Raw genomic sequence first — 22,010 nt, 5'->3', positions numbered from 1 at the left:
CACTCAGAGTCACTTTGTTTATACGGTGAATATATGTCTTGTCTGAAAAACCTCTACTGGAGGAACAATCATGGAACCCGGCCAATGCAACATTACTTTTTCATTGACAATACCAGCATATTCTTTCTTAATTGGAAGAATGTTTTTGCTGTTTCCAACTTCCAGCTGAAAACTGGTATGCTTAGATTTCTGAAGAATTTCTGTTAAATATGGTAACGCAAGGACCCCCATGGCGATACAATATAGAATTTTAACATCAATTTTATCTATAAGTATCAATTCTGTTAATGCTATCTCCCTACAAATATACAAAGCAAACCATCAGATTAAACATTTCTCATCATTACAGGGTCAATACTAAAGACTTTTCCACTATTTCCACAATTTCCATTATATTGGAACATGTGAATATATATTGGAACATATATAAGCGAACATGTGAAAGGCTAAAGAAAAAAATCAGAACGTTCTTGATTCTACAAAGAAAACTGTATAGTATATCTTAGAATTTAACCCCCAAAATTGTGTCTGGATATAAATAAAACAGCATTATCCTACAAAAGTTGATTTTTTCTTCTAATTTGTTTCCTAGAAACAAAACTTCAAGGGAATCTTTAGAGATGACTCAAGTCATCCTGAGGCTTGAGGTCCTTGGGGTTTTTTTGCTTATGATTGACATGCTAGCATAAACACGCTGATAAAGTTCCATTTTACACTCTGAAAGTTCCCTTCTACACTTTAAAAGTTCCCATGGACACTACTTTTACAAGGCCCATTCAAGCAAATCTTCAGACCTTTAGAATAATAAACAATACTAAGAAGTTCAGGGATTAACTACCTACACTTAGAATCCCATTTCATTTTTTTCTGAAGACTAATTGCTCTTCATTAAAAAAGTAAGTTTGATTTTAAAACTAACATTATTTTGCACAAAATTCTGCTCTCTCAGCCTTTATCCATAGACATTAGTATGTCCTTCATTCCCTTCCGCACAACAAACCTCAAACAGCACAGTCAGACTTCTATGAATTTAAACTCTTTTTTTCTGCTAACGGAATAGACTACCAACAAAAATACTGCTGTAAGCAGAGACTCAACTACAGAAGTTAACGATCATCAGTGTACCAAACTGCCACATAATGTATCACTGGAACTAAAATCCATACAAAACCATCCGTAACTTGCTTCTGTTTCTAAACTGCTTACCTCTATACACTGCTTAGGATATCCGGATCCATACAAACATGTACCCTCCTGTACCACGAGTACGGTACCTGTTCTGTCCAAAGGAGCAATTTTACAGATGAAAATATTTTTCTATTTTTTAACTTAGATGACTTACACTACTTCAATCTACTGCCTGGATCAATTACGTATCTTTTCATCTTGCAGTAATCCACTTACTGAACCCAGAAAGAGCGGTAAAAGGAAAAGACAAATTATGCTGGCAGAGCATAACTCTTTGTGCATACAATGTATTAAACATGTTGGATTAAAGGGAGGTTTTGATAAAATAATGTTGGCAAGGATCCTCCAAATCCTTTTCCTACTGCCCTTGCTGTGACCAACCTGGCTGCAATCAGCTCTGACCAGACAGCGCCAGGTCTGGAGACTGACCGCACTGATCTTTCCCTTCTGCCAGCTGACAGAGACAGCCATCGTAGCCAGCTCCAGTCCCGGGTGTCCCTTGGCTACAGCTGTCCTCCCAAATCTTTCTCCCCCTTTCTGTCATCTCAGCCTTGATCTATGCTTCCTGCCATGTCATTCTTAATTCTGCCCCTAACCAGGTGACCTGCACTTGTTCTTGGTTTTCCTGACCTACATCCTGGAGCCAAAAGCACCATGAAATCCTTGGTTTCCTGACTCACATCCTTGCTTCAGGCCACATTATCTACTTAAAAGTCTTGATGAATCTCCTGGATTTGGTTTCCCCTCCTACAGTGCATTGCCTGAGCCACCTTCTTACCTTAGATTCTTAGCGTGAGACACATTTCATCTTTCCAGGTCTTAATCTCAGCTCATTTGGTTTTATCCCTCACTCTAGATGGTCTTAACCTTTGAGTCCAAACACATTCACACCAGCTAAATCACGCTGGCCTTCCCAAATCTGTGTACATAAAGCTCATTATCACCCATGACTCTGACATATAGCCATCAGACAACAGCCCCAACTTCACAGATCCTGGAATTTCCCCGGTATTATAACAGTAAGCTTTATGCAAAGAGTACAAGAAACAGAAGTGGAAAAAGCCACAGAGTCTTAGGTCCTGTTTGCTGCCCTATTTTTGCTGATGACAAAATCTGATTGCAGAAAGAGGGTAATCTCTGAATACTGAGGGATGAATGAAGTCGGTTTTCTTACAATCAATACAGTCTGCCTCCATGTTCACAATCCATCAGTTTCCTTCTGTTCTCGGTCCAAAACTGCTGCAAGTTCTGAGTGAGCTATCTCTGGAAGATGAACAACAGCTATCAGGGATGTAGCCTGATTTATATCACTTAAGAAAGCAGCAACAGACTTGAATGGCTTTGAAAGATGCCAAAGTTAAAAGAATACTGATCCCAAATGTTTGCAGTCTGCTCCATCCTCACATACATCCTTTTACTTCCCTTTTGTTTTTCTTAGATTACAAAGCTACAGAAGTTATCCGGGGCAGGGGCAGAGCTGGGGAGCAGAGTGACAGGGAGTGAAGGGTACAAGTTTCTTTCCAACAATGGTTCTGGATACAGGTATCAAACACAAAGCACATTTTCACATACTCTAGTTCCATCTTTAATATTAGAGAAGGCCCAACATTTTTTTTTTCACTTTCTGCATAAAAATGTCAACACCACATGAACTGTGACAATGACCCTGTTTCCAAAATATTATTCCAGTGAAAGTTCTGGCCTGTTCACAAAAATGAACAAACTTCTGTAACGATCAGTTTGTAAGAAGCAGAACAGGCTTAGAAGCAGGATTTCCCTTCTATGGGAAGAAATCTGGTTTCAATCCAAATCCCACTGAAAGACATTCTCAAAACTTCTTACTAACCAGAAATTCAGAGTTACATACAGAGGTGCTAAGAGAGTGCAGCTGAAATGTCTTCAGTGTTCATACGTGAAAATTACGTTCTCTGTAGTAACAAAGATGCTGACAAGGACGTAACTGTCACCGACCAGCTCTGGGAACTCCAGGCATCTGTGGTTCCCGGGAGCCCATTCTCAGACTGCCCTTGTGCTACCGGGACTAGAGTCACAGCTCCTCAGTTGGGAGCCTGACAGCTCTGTGAGCCATCTGAGAGCAGGGCTTTGCAGGCTCACTGCTCCAGACCCAAGAGACGAGTCTCCTACAGAGCAGCCCTACATGAATTTTTTAAAACTCTCAGTCCCAGATCCACGTGACTGGGAACTCTGCCTTTGAAGGTCTGGTATGTTTGGAAGCCTTCTCTGAAACTAACAACACTGGCAGCTGATCTGCCCACAAGACCATCCCAGCCCTGGGGACTCGGAGCATTTAGGGTCCTTAGCTACCAAACAAAACCTTAGAACAGTATTTCCTGGAGTTGGTCTACTTATGACTGCAAGGTTCATTACTCAGGTCACTAAACAACTCCTGAAGGATTGAACACGAAGAACTCACAGTGTGCTTAGTGCTATGGAGATCTAAAACCAGGAGGCTACTCGAGCATTAGGGACTCTCTGTTTGCAGTATCCCTATTTTCAGGACAGATATTACATAAACCCCCTAACTACAGAGAGTATAAAGGGTTTGAGAAGTCTTCCTTTTAAATCATGAAGGGCACTCCCCATCACAGTAACGGGCTCCTCTTTAAACAGATTGTGCAAGAAAGTACTGAACGTTATCTCCAGGAATTTTGAAACATTTTGAAAGAAAAGTAGTGGAATGTTGTCTGTTCCAGAAGAGGTCCTCCAAATATAAATCCAACAGCCCTTGAGATCTTGTCAAGACTGGCTGATAGAGACTGGTTTTAATAAACAAATTCACTTCCACTTCTGAAGCCTTTTAAGAACTGTCTTGGAAATCATTCCAAGTGCAGTAATAGTTACTCTAGAGTTGACAAGCATCTAAACTGTGTCCACAGTTTCATGTCTGTACTGAAGCTTAACTTGTATCAAAGCTGAGGAATGGTCTTACCGAGCGGAAGATACACAACTACTTGACATGAACCTTGCTATCGTGTTACATGTCTTTGGCACAAGACTTGAATATACTGCAATGCAATCTGTACTGCCCCTTAAAGCAATTCAGAAATCACGAAGTGTGGAATTCAATAGTCCACTCACGCTGTATCTCCTGTGCATCAGCCTTCTACTGCTTTCAGACCGAACTTAAGTTATTGGTCTGAGCTGCAACTTTCAAATGGTTTGTGACTTTCTTACCAGAAAAATTTAATTCTCTCTCCTACCGGTGTACTAGTGATCAGCACAGGTGAGCAAACTAAATTTAACATTTTTTTTAAGTGGTAAGAGAAAAGGAAGAGTTTCAAGCACTTTCCCTGAGAGCCTCTGACCTCTATAAAAAGCATCTGTTCCCATTCTGAATAGTAAAGGTCCAAACACCATGTTCCATGTGTACTGTGAAGGCTTCAGTGACTAGATGAGAGGGTAGGAGAAGGGTGTTGTGTTCTGCTGGCTGTTTTAACTGTTCCTAATTTGGAACAGAAAAAACAATGCTTATTTATAAAAATGTTTTAAAAGCCAGTAAATTGAAGCCTACAATCTTATGTTTACTTGCAAGATAGCTCATTTAAACTAAATCTTGTTTCATATACATTATCAAAAGACCTTTTTCTTCAAATCATTTGTCACTGGTAGAGTAAGATGCATAAAAAAACCCCTTCCTACTCCCCAACATTTTACAAAATAAAACTAGAATTACCTAGATAATCCATATTTTTCTAAAACCCCTTCCTACTCCCCAACATTTTACAAAATAAAACTAGAATTACCTAGATAATCCATATTTTTCTATCAAATAAAAAATAGAATTATTTTTAAATATATTTGCATAATACCTTAAACTAAATGACAATGCATACAGGCATTAAAGACTAAAGTATTCATCACAGCATGTTTTAAACACAATTGTATTATGCCCATGTTACAGGTAAACATTTTGATGCAGTCCTATTAACTCACTGAACTGAAATACATAATACAAATACAGGTATCTAAGGTAATTCAGAGATCTCTAACTCAGGACATGATTTATGACAAAATAAAGCATTCCGCAGCAATACTAGGTCAAGGTGACTTCACCCCTTATTATTCCCCTATTTTACAGGATTTTTTTTTGAAATTAAATCAGTTTCAAGGAACAAGAAACCAGGAAGAAGAGAGAGGTGATAAATTGGATGCTGGCGTTGCCACTTACCATCAGTTCAGAGTCTCAGATGTGTTAACTTTTACTCTAATATGCAAGAAAATTTGCATTGTCTAACACTAAGCAGTAACATGCAATACAGCAAGTCTTCAAGGGCACCTTTATGTTGTGCATCTTTAAAAGGTAAAGATCTGTTGAAATGGATCCACCAAAAAAAATATTTTACTATAATTACTTCATAATAAATCACCACTTCTATCAGCTTTTATTTACAATGGTTTTAGGTATAACAACTTTTATAGGACAGAAAGTAAGTTTGAGTTCAAATTTCTAAGTGGTAGAATGGTAACAAGATAGTTTTATTTATGCTTACATATTTTTAATGCTCATGCTTTCATTTATGCTTATATAACACTGTAAATTACTTGTGAAGATATTTTAAAATAAATAAAGTTATATAATCTTTTGTTTTCATAATGCATTCTCGTTCCACCTATGTCAGTGCCATTGGTGTTCACATTTTCATTTGCTAGTGGTTCCTTTTATTTATTTCAAATAATCAGTGTAAGAGCTGCCTTTGGGCATGTCTACCTCTGTATAGTGAAATATGGTACAATGATTCTCAAACTACCACTGTCTCAGCTACTGCCATCACCAGAAAGGGTCATATTTTGAAGGATTATTAACTGGGGCTGCCTATATTGTTTTCAAACCAACCACTACAGGGGATTTTGCTGCATCATGAGCATACTCCAGTTCAGGTCTGAATGAGTCAGCAACAGATGAAGTGTCTTTATATTGCACTTACCCTGCACAAACCACACATGTATCATTTCTTTCTGAAAGAAACTAATATCACATCATTGCTCTCCTGCCCTTCCATCAGGATCTTTATGCCTGGACCTTTGATTGTACTATGATGTCTTCCTACAAGAACAGACATGTTCTAATACAAAAATTAAAGAAATTAAATACGAAGACCTCAGAACCTATACTTGATATTCTTATGGAAGCAAGCTAACACTTGAAAATCCATCCTGTCACAGCTTGTGAAACACTGTAACAAGAAACATCTGCTATTCTTGATCAAAATAGTAAAAACTAAATCAGAGAAGAGGTTCTCCGTCCATTCTTCAGCAGGCTGAGCAACATGCAGAAACCCACCCTAAAAATACATAATGCTAATTTCCTGCTGCTGATACTAACTCAGGGCAGCGCACAGCACTGAAATTGCTACATGGGCACTAAAAATCTCTGACTGTCAAAGCAAATCCTTATTTTCATCTCCCTGGTCTCTCTGCAAACTGTGACACGCTGAACTGCGATATACTGCTACCTTGTCTGAAAAAGTTTGGGGGGACCCTGATGAAATGCACAACAGTTTGAACTGTTTCTGGGCTACAAACCACAAGTGCTGATGGAAATACCACCTTCGCTATTGTACGGTTTTCGCTGGATCAGAGTTAATCTGCTTCATAGTAGCTCACATGGTGCTGTGATTTGGATTTGTGCTGGAAACAGCGTTGATAACACAGGGATGTTCTAGTTATTGCTGGATAGTGCTTACACAGCATCAGGCCTTTTCTGTTTCTCACGCTGCCCCTTCAAGCAAGTAGGCTGGGGGTGCACGTAAGTTGAGAGGGGACACAGACAGGAGAGCTGACCCCAACTGACTGGAGGGATATCCCATACCATATGAAATTGTGCTCAGCAATAGAAGCTGGGGGGAAAAGGAAGAAGGGTGTACATTCAGAGTGATGGTGTTTTGTCTTCCCAAGCGACCACTATGCATGATGAAGCCCTGCTTTCCTGGAAAGGGCTAAGCATCTGCCTGACAATAGGAAGCAGTGAATTAATTCTTTATTTTGCTTTGCTTGCACATGCGGCTTTTGCTTTATCTATTCAACTGTCTTCATCTCAATCAATAAATATTCACATGTACCCTTCTGATTCTCTCCTCCATCCCACTGTGAGGGCAGTAAGTGAGCAGCAGAGAGGTGCTTAGCTGTCCACCAGGGTTAAACCACAACAATCGTTAAATCACACCAGGATTCATATGTTCCCCTTTCAACTCCTCCAAACAACTACTGAATTAAGTGTTCCAATGACATGCTGTATCCCGTGATAAATCCTCCATTGCATTTGAAAACAGAGTTGTTACAATGTTGATTAAAAGTTCTTAGGTTTAGATGAGATTAGCTTATGGTTGAAGTTAAATCCAGAGTAAGACAGGATGCAGGACAGATGAAAATAACCTTTTTATCAATCTGCATGGACAGGACCATTTTCTTTCTTAAAAGGTACACACCCAGGAATGATAGCCGCAGCTCTGAATTCAGAATACTGCTGGGTTCCTTGCTAATGCTAATTTCTCAGTTAATAACATCACCCAGAGAAGACTGTCTTACCGATACCTCTGTCATTTCTTAGATATATTAAATCACAGTGATATGCCTGAACATGAACCTTCCACATCCAGGACACTTCAATATCTTAAAGCTGCAGCACATCTCTTCCGCTAACAGAGATCACTATGATAAATCATACCTAGACCACTACAGCAAATCAAATCTCTACTTTCTACACAGATTGCCTGTGGAATTGCAAATCGAGTTCAAAATCTTGGACTTTCCTTTAAGGTCTCACATTCTTGGGCTCAGAATCCAAAACCAGAAGCATAAACCATATAATACAGGCACCACAGAGATCCCCAAACTGGTGCAAAGTGTGCTGGTACACAGAGCAGACATGCAGTCACTAGCTCAGGCTCTATAAAAAGATACAGCCACACCAGTACGTCAGTGAGCCTGAGCCAGTTACTGCTGCTGCTTTCAGTTTGAGAACTCAGTTGGAGCCTGCAGCTCTACAGTGACAGTTGCCAACTGGGCTTTTTGGGCAGTGCAGCAACGCACCCCATGGGAGGCTGACATTTGTACTCAGGGGAAAGAGCATCCGTAGAGTCTTGATCAGGTCTGAAGCATCAAAACCCAGTGCTCTCTTCTCCCACTGTAGGAAGAAGGTCCACCACACTGCACTCCCAAGTACACAACCTGGTTCTTTTAACCTTGCTTTCCAGAGCTGTCGCAGGAAAGTAAGTTTATTCTTCTAAAGCACTCATCTCCCCAGAACAAATGAAACCCAAACAAATAAAAGGAAAAACCCTACCAAAACAGGACACTGTACTGTACATACCTGTCTCTCACAGAGGATGAGAGTATGTGAACCTTAGTAATGTTGCTCAACATACTACTGAAATCCACTCAGATGCTACAGTTTGCCATCTGTATCTATTTTCTTATATTGTTTTAGTGCTTCTCTCTGCCATTTGGCTCACCTAGAGAGACTAATTAAAACTAGAAAGGGCCACTCTGGGATAAAAATAAGATAACTTGATCGGAACACAAACTATATAATTGCCTGTAAAAAAATGTCAATATCTGCACTAGTTATGGAACTGCACTGAGAATTCTGTACTGATTTTGTCATATTCCTGTAAAAGCCTGGGCAAGCCATAATATCCACATGCTTCAATTCTACAGTGGTACAACTGTGATACTGCATCCTTTTATTACAGTATATCAGATGATGATAAATCCCCAAATGCTTGAGTACTTAGAAAATATTCTAGGCATTAATTAAAAATTAATTTTAAATGCAGTTACTATTCTGTATGAAACTTTGTTCTAATGTCATGAATTAGTACCAAGAATGCCTTTGTCCTGTCTAACTTCCAAAACTGACCAAACCAAATCACATAACAGTAATCTTATTGCATACGAAGACAATCAACATGGAAAGTTAGAATGTAACACCCATCCTCCAATAGGAATTTTCCACATAGACACCACCTACATTATCTGAAATGATCTAAGACTAGAAAAATGTTGGATCCGGGAAAAGACCAGCAATAAATCAGTAACGAACTGTAGGTATTTACCACACAGTGCTATGCTGACAGCTAGTTGTATAATGACAACAATAATCACCGAGTATATACTCCTTTCTCATGTCCTGAACCAAGTCACCCATGAGCTGGAGCACTTAGTAAATGAGAAATACTATACGAAGAAACACCCTAACAACAACGGCTTAGGCATTAACTTTGGATGCAGACAGGAAAGTTTCTAAAAAAAACAAACAAAAAACCAAAAAAAACCCCACAAAAAGGTCTCTGCTTTGTAATAAGAATCTTTCCAGTTTTGCATGCATTTTTACTTTATTAAACATAGCTAGTTATTTTGACTCATAATGATTGCAAAGGAAAATCTCTGAAACAATGAAAAGCTTTTTTTATCTGTTACTTTCATATATGAGTATATAAACTACAGAATATTACATACTATTATATATTTTGCAATACACCCTATATTTGAAGTGGACAGGGTTAAAAAAATTTAATCATTACCTTTAAGCATTGTTCTTCCAGTTGATCCTCCGAAGATATTTAAAAGACCACTTCTTGCTCCTAAGGATGTAGTTGCTTCTAGTAAAGCACCAGTTATATAGTTAGAGAGTGCAGTCCTCTGTAAAGTGGCACGATATTGACAGTAAGCACCTGTTACACATGGTTTTACACAAAAACCATCACCTCTGCATATACAGTCTGTTTCAAATGTTGGGAGCTTTCTCAGAAGATGAGGAAAATATTCAAAAATATCTTCTGCTCCTTCTTCTCCTCTCACTGCACTGAAGATCTGCGAAGAATGCAAAAGCATGAATTATTAGTTCACTTCCTTAAGATAATAAACTGAACATCAAAAAATTCCAAACTAGCATGACTTCTTGTAAAGTTCAACAGCTTCTGCAAATAGGCACTTTTAGAACACTGCATTTATGCATTAAACCTGAAATACCTCTGAACCCAAAACTGATTTGTAAAGATTTTGAGTCAGGTTCCCAAACAGGCTATTTAAATAAGATGGCATTCTGGCTTTCAATGCATGGTTAAAGGCATTTTAATGAAAACCAGTTCTAAGGATCACCATTAGACACACACACACAAAAAAAAACAAACACCAAACAACACACACACCAAAAAACCCCCACAAAACCAAAAAACCCAACAAACCCCAAACAGCTAAATCAATATATCTGGTCAACATTTAAAATAAAGAATATACACAGAATTATTTATAAGACTATTAAATCTATTGTAGTTCCACTAAAGTCTTATGAGTATCAGTAGCAGAAAAACAGATCTGCTCAGGGTTTGCAGTTTTTCTTGCTGAGTGGGGAGAGTTTTTGCAAACAGAAATGGTTTTAATCACTGTGAGCAATCTTTCAAAACGTTCCGGTGTCACGTTCATTGCATTACTTCCAGCCTACGCACAGGTCCTCTATCTAATATTGGTTTAGTACTCTTTTTCCAATATTTGTGCTAACACACTAATGAACTTGAGTCTGTGGCTTAGCAACTAAGTAATGTTTGCTTATTTAAAAGAGTCTAATGATCAAAGCAAGAATCTGGAAGAAATCTTTTCCTTTAGTATACAAGGAGAGACTTGATTCTTTGCATTCTTGTACGCTGACTTACTGATTGACATTAATAATTTGTTTCAGTGATCTGTTCTTTGTAATTACAAAGTGTAAACTTCCAAACTAAAAATTAATATAGGAAAGGTCATTATAACTGTTACCAGGACAGGTGCTGAGACCATTTTCATGGGGTTGTAGATGTGCACAAGAAATGAACTGATGGCTTAACGATTAATGGTCTGTTTCTAGTTGCCATCCTTCCCCACATATAAACAGAATACAGCTATCCATCAACACCGCATTCAGTCCTACAATGCAAGCACATGTGCTCAGTCAAACGGTAAGAAACTCTTTGGACAGTCTGTGCATGGCACATCTCAGAGGCATAAGCCCCCTCACCACAGGACACACACATGCCCAACCATGTAACCAAGGTGAGAACCTGCTCCCAGCAAGAACAGGGATCTGCACACACATCCACTTCTGCCCTAAGACCTGCATTTACCCTGCCATGTAAGTGAGGAGGGTTCAAATGCCCTGCTCCTACAAGGTATCTGACCCTCTACAAACAGAATTTGTGAATGATGATGCAATTGCTTCATCCAGGTAAGGAAACTGAGAATGGCAGTGATTTGATTCAGCTACTAAATTCAAAATTTGGCACATTTTTTACTTCTTATTTATTTTTTGCCATTAACCAGAAAATCAAAACCAATGTGGTATTTATTAAAGAATGTGTTTCTTATCTTAGCTTTATTTTTTGTATTAACAATTTCTTGGGAAAAACAGTACAAATCAGCTAGTAATGTAATGTAATTCAATGATTTGAAAAAGAGTACTTATTTATTAACATTAAAAAATCTTTCACATGCTGACTGACTTTTATAACTTGAGTCCATTAGAAATACGGCTTCTATGATACTTTACACAGTGAAATGCTGTGGTATCTATCTCCCCTATCCCTGCCTCCCAAAGTTCCCAAAATTAAGGCTTCTAGAATACTAAGCCTTTACTTCAGCCTCTTGTTTTCTTTGGTATACAACAGTTTTATGGACTCTTAAGACTCTCAGTGAGCACACTGCTCACATCCACTATTATTCAGGTCAAAAATGCACGCTTAGATCATGTGTTACCTGGATAGGATACGTGCATACCTTTTAATCAGCTAAGTGTCTGCAAGGACACACCTTTCCAAAAGGTGTACTGTAAAACAGTGAACGTGCCTTATGCATGACTGTGTCACACACAGCAGACATAATTAGTCTTTCTAGCCTGTTTAAAAAAATATTTAGTTAATGAAAATAATTTAACTTCTCAAAACTGCAGTTACCTTCCAAAATATTTTTTAAATTGGGTTCTGCAACTTATAAAGGCATGTTCTGTTGCCTACACAACTAAAATTTCTTTCAGCTGCCAAACCAAAGAAATCATTTGTTGACAGAAATAGGCGACAGTGTTTTGCTGGAGAGATTATACATAGAATAATGGTGTTAATCTCTTTTGTATAAAGTAGACTTCAGGGCACTAGCTGTCTCCAAAGGCTGCGCTTCACGTAACATTTTCAAATACTATTTGGTTTTATGTGTTAAAGCTCTGAACCTGTTATTCTGCTGCCCTCAGATGAAGTTACAAAAAATACAGACTTACAATGTGTATACTTATCAGCCACTGAAAAGAATTGTAACAATCAGAACAGGAACACATCCCTTAGGTAACGGATAGGGGAAATCACCTTTCAGTGAGACGCCACCAGACAATTGGTGAAACTTGATTTTGCCTGGGAGACAAAAAGCTGATTGCAAGCCAGGTCTTACAGTTCATCCTGGCAGATCCAGTTATATTGATCTACATCACTACCAAAGAATGATTACTGTAACTAAAAATGCATCTGAACCAAAAGAAAAAAAAAGAAAAAAAAAAAAGAAAAAAAAAAAAGAGTAAAATGCAACACTAAACTGACAGCTACCTGTCAAAAAACAATGATTCACAAGGGTGTATTGCTTCTCATTCACTTTTGCTTTCTATATCAAATTGAAGATTTCAATGATGTGGTGTTACCTCACATACTAGATACTGAGCAGTAACTCTCAAGAAATTGACGACAGTATCTGGATCTAAAAGTGTTACAATATTAACCATACTTCAAATTTATTTTCAAGTAGTGTGAAGAACTGATGCTTACAAGGAGGAGTTTAGGGTGAACTTTCTTATTTACACCACTGTAATGAGCACACATGTAAATGGTAAAATTTACATGCAATTATAGTACCTCAGTATTTACTTTAGACAGTAAAAGCACACATACTAATACTTTTGTTTCTTTTTTTCCCCACGATACTTCTAAAGTAAGAAATGAGCTGAAACAGGTAACTCCATATATGAATACACCAGTACCCCAATGAAGTATACTATGGCTTTGATAGATTTTTACTTTCTTTTATTTTTTCTAATGAGATTTTAATGGTAAGTAAAAAGAAATTAAAAATTACTTGCAACAGAAAGTTTTCCAGATTATTACAGAAGAAAAACACGTCCTCCAACTCAAAAATTAAAATTAGCATTAAAGATTAAATTCAGGCAAAATTCCATCCTTGTAGTTTTACAATCAAATCCATATTTGGAAAATAAATTGAAACAAAACAGATTTTTCGGTTCTTAATAACATATGCAATAAATCATCAAAACTTTTACTTTAAAAAAAACCTCAGTTTTGCTTCTAGTAACTTGAAATGGTACATGCAAGTTAACTTATTGATAACCTTCAGGCAATAAAACCTTCTTACAGTGACAACAGACATATTTTGTTAAGATATTCCTTAAAAATAACTGTAAGAACAAGTAACTCATGCTGGCCTTGAAATTATTCCGCATTTTTCTCTTACAATCATCTCTTCTTCTGTTTAATCATCACTACAATTGCGAATTGCATTGTGACATTTTCTCCACACACGCTGCTGTAGGTTTGCTACATGAAAGTGGCAGAAACCTACACATCATAGCCATTCTTTGCCCTACAGTTTATGACAGATATTCCCCAAAAATGATTCTGGACTTCATGGATGCTGCTGTACTGGAAATACTGCATAGAGCAGTTCATAAAAATAATTGTTTTGATTTCTTACTTCAAATGTCATGTATCTCTTCCTGTTTAATCTTTTGCTTCTCTTTCATATTTTTTTTTCCTGCCTCAGGTATTTAGCTTAGAACCTGGGAGCATATTATCACTTTGTCAAACATCTAGCAGCTGCTTGGCACACAGACCAAAGATTCCCATTATTAGGAATATAGCTTAATTTTTCTAACTTTATTATAAAGACTATGTGTACCCAAAAAGTTCATTGTAAAGAACAGCCACAAAAAATAATGCATATTGCTATTATGCTACAAAAATAGGCCCTAATGGGGCTTTAAAAATTCACCACGTTGGTTCTAACCAGCATCTGTCCAAACTCTGTCTGAAAACCTCCACCAATCATATCCTAAATGATCAAAATGAAACAGTGGGAAGTCAGAGGTGTGTATTCATCCATATGTTTGGTTGGTACTATGCATTTTAGTCTGATTTCCTGGCTGTTTACCTATAGATTTATCTTACGGAGGGGCTGCCGACAGCCCACGTACAGCACTCCTGCAACACAGAGCCTTAATTTGTTGCATATTTTGAAAGCCTGTAAGACAGAATGGTACACTAACAAACAATAACTCCCAGGACAGTAAGTCTTGAAGATCACTCAAATATCTCCTTTGAAAACACAAAAGTTTTACAGAACACACAAGCCTAAACACAATTAATAACATCACAGGAAATGCTGCTCTTTCCATACTTGTTCTGTTCCAAAAAAATAATTCAGTAAAATGAGTAAATTCTGATGGTGATTATTCATTTTGGCACTGCTGGAAAACCCTCATTAATATCAAGCAAACGAAGCTAACAGTGATCTCTTGGATGTCATCATCAAGGACTGTTTCAATTGCTTTTACCTGCATTCATTCCACATAAGTGGAATTAAATTATCTATGACATGGAATACAAGAGCATTCTGCTATGAAAAAAGCACTTTGGGCAGAAAGAAAGGAGTATGTGAAGTGAATTTGGGTGGAAGGGAGCAGGGCTGAAAAAGGAAATACACTTAACCAGAATAAGAATTTGCTCAGAACAAACAAATCAGGCATTAATGCACAGTTAGTCAATAATTCAGTTTTAGGTCTTCCAAAATGGCACTCCAACATCACACTTCAGAGCATTTATTTAATCAAATCAAAAAAAGAGGTGATGCCGATAGTCACATCATTTTCTGAAAGATCTTGGATTTTCTTAGATTCATCTTATTCAAGTTATGACCATACCCATGCTGATTAACCCATGACGCTTCAAGTTCATTGCTAAACTAAAAATGCAGAATAGATTGAGAGATGCATTTTACTAAAGATGTTGCCTACCTAGAGCCAGCACTTGTCACTGGCCAGTTTCTTCTAAGGACACTGTGGGGTCGGGGTTTTTTTCTAAAAACAAAAATGAAAGAACATTCTCCTACTACTCCTTACTGATATTATCTTTTGAAAAATTGGTATTATTTTAGTAGTGGAAATAAACAAATTTCCTAATTAAATTTCTATTAATAAATTACATTTCCCAACATTCTTACCTGAAAAACTGTTTATCTAATTAATTTCAAAATACCACCCAATATTAGTCTGTCTAACCAAGAGTGAGGCCATAGCCCAAGGAACACTTCTCTTAGCTACAAACCCAAAAGCCATTTGGGACATTATTATTTTTAACATTTATCCTTTGATCTAGTTCACCATGAGAGAACCAGTCACTTAATTAGTCTCTGAAGAATGATAAATTGCTAACCACTTGATTTTCAAAGATGTCAGAACAAATAAGTGTCAGTTGGAATCTGCAGAAATGCTGAAAATCAGACCAATCTATGAAGAAAGGTCTGCCATTTAATTGCCATCTGGCAATTTAAAATCAGGTCATGTGAACTCATACAGATTTCTAAGCCAATACAGAATAATTAATGACTTTGTTTTTAATCTACTTCGTATTTTCAAAAATAATTCCTGCTGTGGAAAAATAAAAATTGTAATGATACTATTTTGTACAGTCAATTCTCCACTTTTAATTTACAATTATCTAGTCTGAGTAAACAGTACAGGTACAAAGACACTTGGACAGTGCTCTTAACGCCTGCTCCAGAAAAGCACTGCAGCTTTCCAACCTAAGATAGCTCCAAACAAATTATCGGTTTCTCAGCACTGTTTGCCAGAGAACCCATTTCTGAGAAAGCTTACTTGTTTGTGCATGTTTATTGCTTACAGCACTACAGAATCTAGTTACAGTGCTTCCTCCATCAGCTTCCTCTCTCTGCTCTCACAAAGCTCAGGCATCTCTGGAGAGAAATTCACTGCAAAATCTGTTTAAGGTGGCAGCAAGAAATCAGAGTCTGTATGGATGGATCTTTGCAATGTCAAGGGAAAAATACTCTTTTAATAAAAGAAAACTTTAGAAGTTACAGCAAAAATGGCTGTATCCTATTTCTATCACTACTGCTAAAATTACCAATCAAAATTTTGAAAAATATTTTAATTAAATTGCAAGAAAAAGATGAAAGACATGCCTGAAAGAAAAAATATTTAATATTGAACAGCAAGTTAACACACACCTCAAACTTCCCCTGCAAGAAGTCACATCTTTGGCAAAGTTAAGAATATACACAGGCACTTTTCTTTCAAACAAATTGATAAATCCACCATATTTTTTGACGATTTTACACCATCTGTTTCAAGACAGAAGTGAATCTGTTTCAAGACAGAAGCTTCATGTTATTATGCATGGTATGGATTCCAAGGGTTCCAGTTACAAAATTATGTTTAAAAAAATAAAGAAAATAACAGCAAGAGAGACTGGAGGTGACCAGGTATTGGGTTTAAACATGTATCACTGCAAATATTCTGCACCAAAAAAAAAAAAAAAATCAAAGATTGACCATCCCTACAAAACTTTCAAAGAAGACAGACAATGGGGTGCCACAAGTTTAGTATGTATACTTTTCCAGTTTTCAGGAAGATGAAAATCTTTAATTCATGCCCTAAAATATGAATTTGTTGTAAAAATTTCCAATTACATATCAGTGATAAGAACTGAAATACATTAAACACTGAATGGATTTTCCATTATGTCTAGAACAGTGCACATAGCTGTCTTTCTATCATGTACTTAAAATTCTTGAGATGACGTGCCAGAGCCCCACATCTCAAACAGTTACGCAGGTTGTTCATAGCTAAAGGATGTTACTGTGTTTGACAGATGATGCTGTGAACAGCAGAAAAGTCTGCTCTGCCAGGATTATTTCTTAGCTCTGTTCACTTGTTGATACGTCTTTTTGACATTAACAATAGGTGTTAATAGGTGTAAACAGGTGAAGCCTTCAGAAACTCTTTTGAGAAACTGAGCTAATTTCAGGCTTTTTTTTTTTTTTAATTTATTCCATTCCTGACTTACTGTTCAAGATGAAGTGAATAATGACAGTCATCCACAAGCTTTAGTACATTGTACTTTCACTCAAATTTGTGTGAGATTCACTACCTATCCCAAGCTTCTCTGATTTCTTGTTTGACATGACACTGCAGAGTTTCTTCCTAGGTGCGCTGTAGCAAATGTGGACACAGCTATCTGGAAGCAACTGCAGCTTTGGAAGTTGAGGTCAAATTCAAAAATTCCCACGAATCCTCTCCCAGCATCTCATGATCTATCTTTTTTGGCTAACAGGCAACATTCTTAAAGTATTAACAACCATCCCAGATTAAAACAAAACAAAACAAAACAAAGGGTTACATATCATGATACCCTTCATTCTCAACAGTTTTTGGAGATGTATTTGAATGTCACCCTTCAGCTGGCTCTGTAAGCCAATGACTGCCCTGCAAAGCAGAACTGACAGCAGTTTCATTAATGGCACTTGCCATCTAGCCTGCCTACGGCTTTACCAACAGGAGTCATCATCTGAAGGAACTTCTGCTGAAACAAGAGTTATTTGGTGCATGTTTGCATTTGTGTTCAAGAAATAGCAGTAAAAGACTGTTTTGGCAGTGTGACATGGTCACCATCCCCTACAGTATGTCAGGATGACAAATAGCCTCGGAAAAATCTATATGTAGGTGATAAATACAACAGCAGTAGCAAACCATCAGCAAGAAAGCTGGAGCTATAAACACACATTTGCAGTGAAATATATGTAATTGTGCAAAGACTGTTCAGAACATTAGGGGTTAACAGCATTCTCTACATCTTAAATTTGCTCACATCTTGCTCTATGTATTTTCACATGGTGCTTAGAGTATCTTTACTGCTGAGATGCTACTTTTCGTAATGTTCCTTAAATGTTTCGAAATGTTCCTTAAAATATCCCTAGTCTGCTGAAAGGCTGGATTGTATTTGAAAAAATGCCTAGAAAATAAAGAGAATACAGTGCGCCAAGGTACAATCTGAAACACACCTCATAACATGCTAGGAATACTGTTGTCTTGGGAGGTGTGGGGAGAAAGCCTTGCTCAAAATACATGCACACAGTAATCAAGATTGCTGCAATTCTGCCCAGTACTTGACAAATGCAGTTATTTACTATAGGGTGGTTCAGGTATGTTCAGGATGGCGTGGTTCACAGGTGGCATTTGTCTTGGCCACTATAAAGAAGAAAACCAGGAACTAGTTTGAGAATACAAGAAATGAAAACGTTTGTTTACTGCAGCAGCAGACCAGTCAGGAAAGACAAAGAAGATTTCTGAGCAGATAGCTGAGGCAGAAATAACTTAATTGTCACTGCATTGAGGATGCTTTGAATGCAGTCAGCAGAACGAATGGGTACAAGAGGAAAGAAAGGAAGTACAATAAAATGGTGGGTGGGTGCGTTTGCATTGTGTGCATTTTTTTCAATGCATTTGACAAGATTGTGATTTTTAAAGAAGATCTCTGCTTGCATGATTTACTATCGCAGGCAGTGAGTAAAAGGAGCAAACAGCATATGTTATGCCCTTGCTGCCCAGAAACTGGGGAAGGGGGGCAGGGCAGGACAGGGACAACAACGCTAAGATTCAGGCTAGCACATACTATCACTTTCCCCTTACAACAGGAATAAATCTACCGAGTCAAAAGGAAGTTGCCCTCCCCGGGACAAGGTGTGTATGACTGGCAGATGAGATGCATGCAGCGGAGTCAGTCCAGTCCACTTACACATCTGAAGGAAAAACACACCACAGAAAAGGAATAATGGTCTTCAGGCATCTCTGTCGTAGGAGTCAACGCTTGTTCTAGCACACTCATGACAAACTCCAATTCACTCACAGCTTTTCTAATAATGTCTAGTGTCACATTCACTGTGGGAGGCACAGATGTTTTCCTTTCTTTTCTGTAAATGAGCTTCAGGTTCTAATAATTTAGATAAAACACTGCAGTGACCTGTCCCCTTTGGTCACCCTTCCAGCAACTGTCTCATCAATATCCTTGTTGCAATATCTCTTCTCAAAGGCTTCTGAAACTTTCCCGCTCTCTTCAGTGATGAAGAAGATGTGCATCTTTACAGTGCCAGGACAGAGCACAAGACAGAGTCCCATGCTACAGAGCAATAATGCTCACTTGTGCAACAGCAATTTTTTCAGTGTATCAGATTTTACACAGTAAGTCGTAATGGGGCAACATGGCACAAAGCAGCAGAGGACACCCAGGAAAACAGATTAATTCACCCTGGTAACGCAGGGAGCAGCATCGATGGCAGCTGGAAGATTGCCAAAAGAGCGAACAAGCACAGATGTGCCCAAATATTAATATTCATTAACCCATGTTCTGTGAACTTTCTACAGCTTCAGTTGCAATTACAGAATGTGCATTACCTCATCAGCCAATATTTCAAATTAATTGCATCCTGTTAAGAATGAGATCATTTCAAGGAGCAGAAATTGAATTTAATGAGGATCAAACTGTCTCGCAGAGGCAATCCTTAAATGTAACTCAACACTCTCCAGAAATTATATCAACCATCCCCATTCAATTCTGGTATATGACCAATGTCTTCAGTAGGGAAAACTTTTCATTTGTGGTGATAACAAAATGATGATACAGTTTTAAAAAACCAAATACATTTGAGAGTTGGATTGACTTATGACCAGAAATAGTAACAGCAGGCCCAAACTTTCAATAAGTCATCATTTTTATTTTTGATAAAACTTGGCTGCTATTACTTACTAATTTCCCATTTCTGTAAGGTAACAGTACTCATTATTGTAACAGCCGTTACCAAAGGAAAGCTAGACTTCACAGATCTGGAAAACAGAAAAAGCAGTGTGATATAAATTTACCACAGCATCTCCATCCCCATTAAGTCCTGCTCTTAAAGAATTGTCAGTCCAGTGGAGAAGGAGTAGTAAAACAGTGCTTGTTACTTCTCATGGCAGGAAATACACTTCAGATCCAAAAAACTACTAAGAAGAATCATCTTAAGATATAAAATGGAGGCCGACAAAAGACACCATTTAAGTGTCATTTGCAAGACTGTTCAAAACTACTTGAAATTTTGTTTTCATTAAGGAGAAAATGAAAGGATGACACCAAACGCTACATAGATGCTCTTCACATCACTTTTCAGGAACGTGACACAATGCCCTTGCCAGTGAGAGAGACTTCTGTAATCTTACCCAGAAAAGGCCAAAAATATCACTTTCTGGTCAGCCAGGTCAGCTATTTATATTTCTGTTGGCACAAAATTGTATGCAAAGATTTTTTTTCTTATTAGTTGTCATCTGATTACTAAGTTCTCATTAACTTCTTCAGTTTAAATCCTACATTTTCTAGTACTTAACAGAAATTTAGCTCAGAATACTAAGTTAACCGTTCTGCTCTTGTCAATTCTTCATGCAGTCAGTACTCATATTTTCTAAATGACTGCTTATTCACTTCCTCCAAACTTTTATCAACAAATTAATTTATGAATCATTTATTTAGTCACTAAGACAGCATATTAAATATACTCTACCTAAACATCTGTATTATTTCAACTTCATTCTAAAAGTAACTACCTGTTCTAAACATAACTACTAGGCTAATACACACCTTTATTTACTGAGAAGACAGGAGTTTTATTAGTCTGATGTGGGTCACATTCTTGAACACTAACCACATGGATTGGAATTTCTTGAGTTACCAGCTTTCAAAATGGTCTGCTGAGTTTTTAACATAAAAGTATATGCTCCACACATACTTTTATTCTATAATTGTATTAAAATTTAATATATATTTTAATAATTACTTTTGATACCTCTTACTGACGAAAACCAGAAATGTTCTATTCATATAAAATTTCTCAGGTATAATATAAAAAGTGCTTAAAACAAGAAAAAGACTATCAGGTTGACTTTTCAATAGAGGATAGAAGTTTTACTGTAGCTAAGTACATTATCTAAATTAGACAGTAATTAGAATTAAAACTCCATGTCAGAAAGCAGACCGAAATAATTCACAAACCACTCAGATGTTAGAATATTAAATGCACCATGATTGAATAATTTCAATTCAAAAGAGATACACATTTTCATTCTAAATGTCACCTTTCATTGTATGACTGTGGAACATCAAACTGTAATGGGATGCTACTATTACAATGGATTTCTGATCTTCCCAAATGCAAGTAAAAACCAGTAAGAAATACTAACAGAAGCCACGGAAAACTCTATTTAATATATCCTTAAAGGCTTACTTTCAAAGGTAAACATGAATTAATTATTTTAATTGGGTCATGTAAGGTTTTAAATGGGCATCATGTTCCACCTTTTTCATTTCCGAAACACTGACGTGTCAGGCGTGTTTCAAGACACATGAATGTCAAACAGTCAATGCAAAGGACCCAACAGACCCCTTCCCACATATTTTTTTTTTTCCCCTCAACTATTATTCTACATGTGCAGCAATAGTGAGTCTTAGAGGAACAAACAAAAATCCACACACATCAGATACAGCTAGAAACCTGTACGGTTTTGTATCTTATTAACAACTATAATCTTCCCATCTGAGGAAAGGCTTCCACAGAACTCATACATTTAAAAATAACTGCATCCCCACACATGTGAATTGATTATTTAAACAACTTTGAAAGATAAGCTTAGTTGCATATTTCTGAACTAAAAATTGACAGTAAGATTTTAGGGGTGACCC

General features: G+C 37.3%; 1 protein-coding gene across 3 annotated transcripts in view; it reads right to left on the bottom strand.

Annotated features, from left to right (window-relative positions):
• The window catches only part of PLCE1 (phospholipase C epsilon 1), a 163,928-nt gene that overhangs the window by 84,306 nt on the left and 57,612 nt on the right, over positions 1-22,010 (bottom strand). For all 3 annotated transcript variants that reach the window (XM_055720516.1, XM_055720515.1, XM_055720517.1), the window contains exon 3: positions 9,732-10,020. In XM_055720516.1, coding sequence (XP_055576491.1) covers positions 9,732-10,020 — 289 coding nt within the window. The remainder of the gene's footprint in view (positions 1-9,731; positions 10,021-22,010) is intronic.

The sequence above is a fragment of the Falco cherrug genome, chromosome 9 (genome assembly GCF_023634085.1).
Source record: "Falco cherrug isolate bFalChe1 chromosome 9, bFalChe1.pri, whole genome shotgun sequence".
NCBI lineage: Eukaryota > Metazoa > Chordata > Aves > Falconiformes > Falconidae > Falco > Falco cherrug.
Note: the sequence above shows the minus strand (reverse complement) of the source record. Positions and strands in the feature narration are given on the sequence as shown.